We start from the raw sequence: 9334 nt of genomic DNA on the forward strand, positions 1-9334 counted from the left end.
CGGAAGCAATTATCATCGGCCGGTATTTTTCCTCGACTTCAATTAATTTTGGTGGCTTATTCAAATATCGATTTGAGATTCTTTCATGGTTTTCAAAATACTTATTGTAGATTTCGTTGAAAAATGTGCGAAATACTAATCTACGGATTAAAACGATCATGTTAATTTATGAAACCGAGCGATATTTGTCGAAACATTCCCCCTAGCCTCTTCGTTTAATCGCGTAATGGAGCGCGCGCACGAGGTGGGAGGGGGGGGGGGTGGTTGACTTGAGGAACTAGTGCCCCTCCCCTCCCGCATATACTCTATTTGTCGGTCACAGCCAACTCTTGCAAAATTTGTCCCAGCCGTTTAACGTTGGACCACACAAACAAGATGTAAAGATTTAATAGCTGGCACCGACGCAACTTTTTAATCAAGTCGGAAGCAATTATCATCGGCCGGTATTTTTCATCGACTTCAATTAATTTTAATGAATAAAGGCTGATAGTTTCGAAAGAAACTGTTTGGGGCTGCGTCGGTGGGAGTAACGAAATAATTTGGATATATCAACAAAGTTGAAATGGTAAATTGGCCACCGTAATGATTACAAAAGCTGACGTTTCGAGCGTTAGCCCGTTAGCTCCGACGAAGGGCTAACGCTCGAAACGTCAGCTTTTGTAATCATTACGGTGGCCAATTTACCATTTCAACTTTGTTGATATATCCAAATTATTCAATTAATTTTGGTCGTAAACATTCTAGCGTTCGCTGCGTCAATATCCAGTGCGTCTTAAATGCGTTTCCGCCTGTGATCTTCGTCATCGCATGCACCATGAATATGTTCCATGTTAAAACTACTCCAGGAGGTCTAATTTGTCCTGTTAACTGACCTCAATAGGACGCGGGGATAGTAAACGACGTCAAGGCCTGTTGATAAATTTCTTGGAAAACATATAACGTAAAAACATAAACTTGTCTGTTCGAACTGCTTTTTAAAAGCATACTCATCACAAAGCCAATGTTTCTGAGTAACAAACTACAAAAGAGAAAAAAAAGCATACGAAAAAAACAACGAGAAATCATGCACTCCATCCATTGTATCGTGATTCGAGTCCAAACATAGCGAATGTGAGTGATTAAAACAACTGCGAAAAAAAATGTTGTAACTTCTCCGGTTTGTCTCTCAGGTCTTACGACAGTGATATTTCACAGTGACTGTGTTCACAGTTTGCGCACTGATTCCATACTTGCTGTACAGGACACTAAATTGACATTCGTATCTTCCATTAACGCTTCGGCTGTTTCCGTTGCATTCCCGAAGAACGTCCGATGTTGAAGACATAAGAATATGTGTTCCGTTGTAGAGGTTGATGTTCACTTCGTCAATTACGAATCGTGCGGCTGGTGGAGAACATTTTAAGATGATCGGAAACGTGGATGAAATCACTGTAGAGTTAAATGGAAATTGTGAACGGGCGAGCAACTAAATACGTAAAATGGTAAACGAGTGAAGAGACAAATTAACAAGTAAACAAGTTGGTAAAATGAAGAGAAAAATAAGTTGGTAAAATGAAGAGAAAAATAAGTAGTCAGGTACGCAAAGAAAGTAAACACGCGAGTGGTCAAACAGGCAAACAAGTAGTCAAGTGAACAAACGATTAAAGAAGCAAACAAATACACAACATTATCGACAAACGGTACTTCTTACCCGTGCAGGGTCTGCTATGTGGACCAACACAGTCCATAGTGGTCAGCGGATCTCCAAAGCACAGTCTTTTGCGCGACAAGGTTGGAAATTTTGCACAGTTCAAATTTGCCAACCAGTGACAAGACGCGTTCGCACAATCCCTCTTCACCTTCTCGCAAAATGATTGGCAGGGAGGTAGCGGTTTCCCATCCGAGGTGCAGTGCGGTGCCAGCAGAAAACAGACGAACCTTTTCAGATGTTGAGAGCACTTTGACTTCATAAGTAAACTCATCTCTTTTGAAGCGAGGGTAGTATTCACCTCTGTTTGGCTTGTGTGGTTCAGAAGGTTTGGCAAAATGGTGCTGGTGTAATTAAGACTTCGGCAGTATGGAATCATTAGGGGCTGGCAGTGTGACTGTGTCGGAGAAACGGCTGTTGCTGGATGGGAAGACAAAATAAATGTAGTCAAATTATGGGTTTCTTTCTTTGATTAGGAAGTAACTTTTGGTCTTCTTACCGGAATACGGAGAGGGGAATAGGACGAGGGTAATACATGGTAAGACTTTTGTCTCATAATTTTCATAGGGATTCAATGACAGTTGCTGCTATTTAAAGGTGTCAATTCAATGGCTGTAACAAATGAGTTTTGAAAACGCTTGGTGCAAGTAGGTTGTGACAGTATATGACATCATATTACTAGGGAACACAAGGTCAAGCAATAAGGGTGATAGTAGTATTTTTCTTCCAAGGAGTAACTCGCAAAATGAATATTTTACCGCATTAAAACGCGAAAACAGCAGCACCTGCTCTCCTCTCTAGCAAGTTTGATAGCAACACTGACATAACCTTAGAAGTAAACAGTGTGTACCTCACCTTTTGGATTCTGAGGGTTTGGTTTCAAACAGAAACCTGACCGATTCAAAGGGAAATCAGGCCGTGAACATTTCATGACATCTGGCCAATGAAATCCAGCTCGCAACATAATAGGTTCGCAGCCCCTCCTGGCTTCCTCGCAGACCTCTCGACATGGATGGATCATCTCGTTCACGTTGATGACGCAGGGAGGTATATACAGCGTACACAGAAAAAAACGAAGCGCCGGGGAACACTTTGTTTGCACCAGCGGATAAAATTCCTTAATCCGTAACTTGGCTTCGTTCTGCGTTTCGTCCTTGAAAAAGTTTGGCATCTGAACAAAGGTATAGCCCAGGTCCTTACACATATCAGTGTTTAGTGGATCACATTTCTTTGGTACCACATTTGGTTCTACTACTGCGACGAAAAAGGGAAAAAAACTTCTTGAGTACCATAACCCTAAAAAAGTCCACGCCCTGGAAGTCAAGACCCTTACTGGCGCTAAAGGAAGTGACATTACAGAAAGGTGCGTTTCTAGCGAAAGCTTTCCAAAAGAAAGTTTGTGCTAGATAAAAGATAAAAAGGTCCTAGCCGATACCCCACCAACCATTTGAACGTTTCCATCCTTCCTGGAAGAATGCTTCCCTCTTCACTCTTACTTTTGTACAAGTAAGATTGAACGTATTCGTGGGTGTTACCTTGTGTTATGGTGCCGTCGTCGCTAACACAGGTCTTGTCACTGGGATCAGGAAATGAACTGCATCTGAATTTATAAGGCCAACCGAACCCGTTCCTCTTTAGCCAAGGCTCACAGTCACGTTGGGCCGCGCGGCATACGGAGCGACAAGGGGGTGTGACAGTGTTAGAGTCATTGGCACATGGTGTGAAATACAATGAACACAAAAACACGTGAAGCACTTTTGAGCAGTTTGATTGGATCGTACGGGTGAATTGCGAGAACTCGTGCCCAGCTTCGTCGTGAGTCCTCTGATTGAAATAGTTCGGCAGCTGTGTGTAGTTGTAACCGATATTTTCACACACTTGACGGATGCGTGCGCAGTGACTGGGGACTTGGGGCGAGTTCGGTGACTGATCTGTTAAATCACGGTTTTGGCTTGAAGCATTCTTGTTGTCTGTAAAAGCATGGATGGACAGGGAGCATTTTGACCAGTCATTATTTATCACCTGAAAGGGGGGGGGGGGGTTGAGTGAAGGATTTTGGTTGTGTCACGATAAAATGTACTAGATAACCCCATAAGGCTCTGCAATATCCTAATGATCGTCCTCATCGGCATTTAACTGGGAGTCAAATTTCTATAGTCCCCTCTTTATACTCCATTGGTGACGACTAATTCCCCCTTCGTTATCCCCTGAAAACCTAGCTCTTTCAGGGGTTCAGTGAGTGAAACGAAATATGATAATAGTGGAGGAGTGAAAAAACGAAAGAGGCTTGGGTCGAGTCGCGTTAAACCCGATACCTTACTTATTAGATACTTACCTGTCAACGTCTTTACTTTTACCCAGCTGGAGTAAACTCCTCTCAATTTTCCATTGTTCATCAATGGCGCAACTTTTATCCTGTATCGTGTCCCTGGCCGAAGGTTGGTAAGGTTAAACTGGTTTATCTGTGGTTCAAAAAAAGGTTTCACACAATTTATATACCAGATGCAAAGTAAAGGCAGAGTAAGTGGTTCGTTTAGTACAGTTTTTGTAGCCTCGGTGCATAGCCAGGTGGTCTTCGTAGTAAGTGGAGTGAGATGATGTAGTTCGACGCGGTTGGTGTCGTTGGTTCCGTTGGGCGCACTCAACCTAGTTCGATGTATTTCGTGAAGTTGGCCTAGCTGATGTTCAAGGCTGAGCTGATGTTGTTGTGGTAGTTGGTATAGTCCGTGTAATTAACTGAAGTTGTGTAGTGTGGTATAGTTGATGTAACCAGCGCTTACTTTGTAGAGACCCTACTCTACATTCGCGGTAGTTCATCTCCTTTATTTGTTTGAGCAGGTTGAATTATGGCAGCTATTTGCTGATGTGGACCTGCTATCTTCCCACCCATCCCATCCCAGGGGAGGACATCCACCACACAGTAATCTCGGACGTGGGAAATTAACGTCTCCTACCCCTAACCCTGCAGGAGACGCTAGACGGGACCTACGGTTTATTCGTCCTTATCTGAGAAGACTAGAATATCTATCCATTTCTTGATATCACATGTACAAAATACTCATCAGAACTTATCAGTATATACTCTATCAAGTGATACAGAGTAAAACTATTCATCAAAATTAAAATGCTGTCATCAAAACAAAAAGTAACTTACGAAAAGTTCAACATGGGTTCGTCTCTTGTGTTGAGTTTGTACTGGGACGAAGACAAGACTGTACCCCATCAGAGAATTTGGACTAACCACGGGCGGGTCCCATGTTAGTCGCAGAGAAGTAGGAGATGAAGCCTCTACTTTAAGCTTTATAGGGGTACTTATTGTCCCTATGGGAATATAAAAGAATGTTAAAAAGTAACCGTCAGCAACTCGCGTGGAGGCAGTGTGGCTGAGGGGTAAGGCCACTGGACTTGTTAGCTGGCGGTCCCGGGTTCATGTCCTCCACCGTGCTACTGGATTTGTTCACGGTCGCTCCGAATTCAGCTCCACGGCTGCGCTGTGTAAATAGCCAACTTAATTGCCTCCTGTCAGGCGGTATTTTCAAGCGCTTAATGTTTATTTGAAAATGTTTTTCTCCGGCTCTCTTTCGTCTTTAAAAGCGCTTAGAGGTATGCAATAAGCGCTATATTTATATATTAAGTGAAATCACATATGATAAGCCGTTTACAGCTCAACTGATCGAAATCTTAAAGTAGGCAGGGGATGACTTTTGCAAATGTCTCACTGTTTAGTTTCTTTAATATGGGTGTGCAAAGCATTTGTGTCGAAAATTCTGGTGAATTTTTATGATTTCGTTTTACCTTGAAATAACTCAACAAGTAATAACCTTGCTGACCGAGAAATGATCTTTGTGGATGACCCAAACGAAGAGAATTGTGATGACAAGAAACGAAATACTACAATCCCGAAAATATCAGTCTACCTTTATCATAATACCTCGCCGAACAGGAGGAAAAATATTAATTAATCAAAAATTTGACTTGGGTGTTTGCTAGTAGTTTATGTCGGAGATCTTTTATCAACTCCTTGCTGGAGATTTTTGACGCCTTGTAGGAATTTAAGTAATGATTTGTAAATTTCAAGCTTTCTCTTTGAAGTGATTCTCGTGAACATTTAATTTTAATATTAAAAAACGCACAACCCAGGCTTTTTCGTGGGTAAAAGGCTGATAGTTTCGAAAGAAACTGTTTGGGGCTGCGTCGGTGGGAGTAACGAAATAATTTGGATATATCAACAAAGTTGAAGTGGTAAATTGGCCACCGTAACGATTACAAAAGCTAGCTTTTGTAATCGTTACGGTGGCCAATTTACCATTTCAACTTTGTTGATATATCCAAATTTTTTCGTGGTAAGATTAAACAAAGAGAAAAGCCTCTTTGCGGCTTTGCAAATAGCATATTTGTGTTAGTTATGCATCATATTATCTTTATCTCCAAAAACCCACTGACAGCAGTCAGATCTGTTGCAAAACAGAATTAGCCCAAGTTTAACACGCAACAATCACTTACCTCAAAACAAGGGTTCTGTTTGGCTTAAAACAAGTTATGTAATGTTTGTTTTCATTGGCTCACCTTAGATCGTTGCACGAAAATGCCAAGTCTGGTAGCAGCGTATTCCGGAAGCAATTTTTATACCTCTTAGTAACATTGTGAATGGATTGAAAGTGATTACAATAATTTTGCAATCGAGTAACTAACATTAAAGGCAAATACGAGACCGTTTTATTTTCACTCAGAAAGACAATGAGATTGAATCACTTGTTAAACGATGACAAGAACCATTTGCCACATTTGCATTTGACCCAAGATGCATGTGTCTCCTTATCAGTAACTTGACTTGAATATGATTTGTTTTGCTTTTAAATAAATACACGCTTAAAGAACGTGACAAGTTATGTTCCATGTTCACGTAAGCTGGGTGTCATATGAAAAAAACAATAATCTTTATGTATTGTGTAAGCTTTGTGTGGTAGCATGCCGGGGCAAACCTGTCGTTCTCTTTCATAATGTTTTCGAAAAAAAAAAACTTGGCTTCATTAAACTTGGTTTGTTTGATCGCGATCATTGAAATTTAAGGAAATAAAATCCTTCACATGTTAGTGGTTTTCTTTGTAGGAGATTTCAACCTTGAGGACAAGTTTTTTTGATAGTCTAAGTTGAAAACTTTCAGTAAAGTACTAAGGTGAACATCCTCCTTTACGGAGTTGCGAAGAGCTCCGTAGCGGTTGATTTATAAAGGGTAACAGCTTAAACACAATTGGAAACTCGTTCTTTGTTCAGCTCACCTTTCCTGGCTCTGCAGATAGTGAGAAAAACTCCAAACCATGCAAACTCGAGAAATTTCATTTCAGCCCGCTGCTCCTTAAACAAGTTGCAACCCTTTCAGAGGATCGAATGTGCTCTCTCCGTGGGCGTTTGTTCGTTGGGTAAAATGGCCCGCCTGATCTAAAAGTGCATACGGCTTTGTCTGAAAACTTATCAGGAGACATATTTCCGTGACATCTTACAGTTTTTTATTTAAACTATGTGACCTCCTTAACTAATGCGTATTTACAAAGTCACTAAGTTCATCGACATTAGATCACGTCAATCGATCGTTCTTTGAAAAAATTAAGATTGGCAACCATTGAAAAAAATGCGAAATTCAGATCAAAAGAACTTCTTACGATATTCTTCAATGGTTAGAATACAAGAGTCCTTCCATTCTGAATTTTGTTTCAACTCCCTTACGTAATCCTTTTAATGGACGATGTTCTGTGTTTAAGTACTTGAAGAAAAAACTGTCAAGACTTCAAGTACACACTTAAAATATTTCTAAAAGCTTAATGGACAATTACAACACACGCCGTCACCCTAAATAAATCCTTTACCAAAATACTCGACAACCGCAAACTTAATTGTGCGATGGCCTCAATCGTAAATGCAATTTACAGATCAATTTTCATTTTCTTTGTTACAATCTGATGGTTTAACTTTTAGAGCGTCTGGAATGGAAACAGGAAATACCGACTTGAAGACTTATTCATATTGGCAAATTTGTGTTTTTTTTGTGCGGAGTTTTTTCGCGGTTTGAGGTCAGTAAAATTCTTGCCCTCTAACACTTTCGAGAAGGAAATGGGAAATTCGAGTTACGACACAATCTATTCATGTACTTACTAGATTGTTATAGTGAATACTTTTTTTTTTTTTTGCGTGAGCTTGGTTATTTCTACAAAGACCTAAAAAGTTTCAATGCTGCGTTGGAGAGTTCAGTGTGCTGGTGTTCATCAAATGTTGTTCATATTAGAAAAAAAAAAAAAAAAAAAAAAGTTACTACGCGCGTTTGGTCAAAACATCGTATGATAGAGAAACCCTTAAGTAACTGAAACTGCGAATTTGCTTAATTAAAGGTTCTTGGCTCGTAGTTTACAAACTTGTCTGCTCGTGTCCTACGAACCTCTCGCATGGTTATCTCGCTAGTAACTGCAAGAGGCCGATTTTCATTCCTTAATAAAAATTTAGAAGGGTTGGCAATTTGAGTGCGTTATTTCGATGACAGGTTGTCAGAAATAAATTGCAAATCTAACATAACATGCGGCCAAATTCTTTCAAAATAGCACAATTTGTTTAAGCAAGTCCATCTCCTGATGTTAAACCGATAACCTTAAAATTAAGGGTTAGCCTTGTTGACAAAATGATCCTACACAAATTAAACCTGGGAACCATCAAGCTCATTCTAGACAGGAACTGCTGAGAAAAATAATCCATATTCAAATAACACAATTAGGGAAAACTTCAACAACGGATTACGTTGTAAGTCAAAACGGAAAGCTCGTCTCCATCACGCGGAGGCTGAGAGGAATTTATCACTTATCAACGCTCTCTATCTTTAGAACTACATTTATCATACGCCGGTTTTTGGTTACCCTTACAAATTTTGAGACCGATAAACTTGCCCAACAACCTGTACCATGAAAATTAAGAATTGATTCGGTCTGTAAAGATAAATGGGTTTGTAACATCGTAGGCTTAAATGCGATACTGCGAGGTCGCTTCAAGAAAGCAAGCAATTAACACCCAGAACATTCTCATAAGTTGAAGGCAGTTACTTCAATAGCTTTAACTTGCATCAAGAACTCGTGTTATCTGTATCTTTTTCCCTCTTACGCGTGCGCCGGTGGGTTCCTCCCGTGGATCTTCCACAATACGCTTTAAAAACAAGCGCCTTGATACGGACGGACGAATTCAAATTTTAAAAAGAATCGATGACACTTTGCGGGAGGCCAAACGATTCTTAGCCGGCTTTTTTTTTTCCTTTTTCATTCCGTTTTTTTTTTATATCATTCTCCGCTTATTTTCAATTGTGAGATAAGATCAAAATATCAGCACTGGCTAACTGCATTAAAAGGGTTGGGCGCCTTCAGGCGTGTTTTGAGCTGGACACATACCAGACGTTAAAAGAAAAAGATGCAAGTGTAACAACTGCCCAGGAAAAGTTATTTTAGGGCCGGCTCACCTCATGTCCCGAATATCCTTGCGTTTGCCTCGTTTTTTTTTTTTTTTTCTCTGACGCCATAGCTTTCACCTAGTGATTACGTGCAAGTGATTACGTGCAAGTGATTCAGTGATGGACTTAGCATACTGATATTAACCTTGAAAGCCGATTGCACATGG

The 9334-nt window shown here is 40.4% G+C and overlaps 1 protein-coding gene across 3 annotated transcripts; it reads right to left on the bottom strand.

Annotated features, from left to right (window-relative positions):
• Positions 1-371: 371 nt before the first annotated feature.
• Positions 372-9307, bottom strand: LOC111331062 (uncharacterized). Of its 3 annotated transcripts, none has more exons than XM_088727164.1 (7): positions 9177-9307; positions 4842-5008; positions 4023-4149; positions 3223-3657; positions 2543-2941; positions 1691-2107; positions 372-1428 (listed from the first exon to the last, which is right to left on the bottom strand). In XM_088727164.1, the coding sequence occupies exons 2-7, from the start codon at positions 4908-4910 to the stop codon at positions 1166-1168; spliced, it is 1710 nt and encodes a 569-aa protein (XP_088583290.1). In that variant the 5' UTR covers positions 4911-5008; positions 9177-9307; the 3' UTR covers positions 372-1165. The 3 variants fall into 3 exon arrangements, with proteins under 3 accessions (XP_088583290.1, XP_022791839.1, XP_022791831.1); XM_022936104.2 differs by having other exon boundaries at positions 2543-2938; positions 6967-9307; XM_022936096.2 differs by having other exon boundaries at positions 6967-9307.
• Positions 9308-9334: the final 27 nt, after the last annotated feature.

This window comes from Stylophora pistillata, chromosome 7 (genome assembly GCF_964205215.1).
Source record: "Stylophora pistillata chromosome 7, jaStyPist1.2, whole genome shotgun sequence".
NCBI classification, from domain to species: domain Eukaryota; kingdom Metazoa; phylum Cnidaria; class Anthozoa; order Scleractinia; family Pocilloporidae; genus Stylophora; species Stylophora pistillata.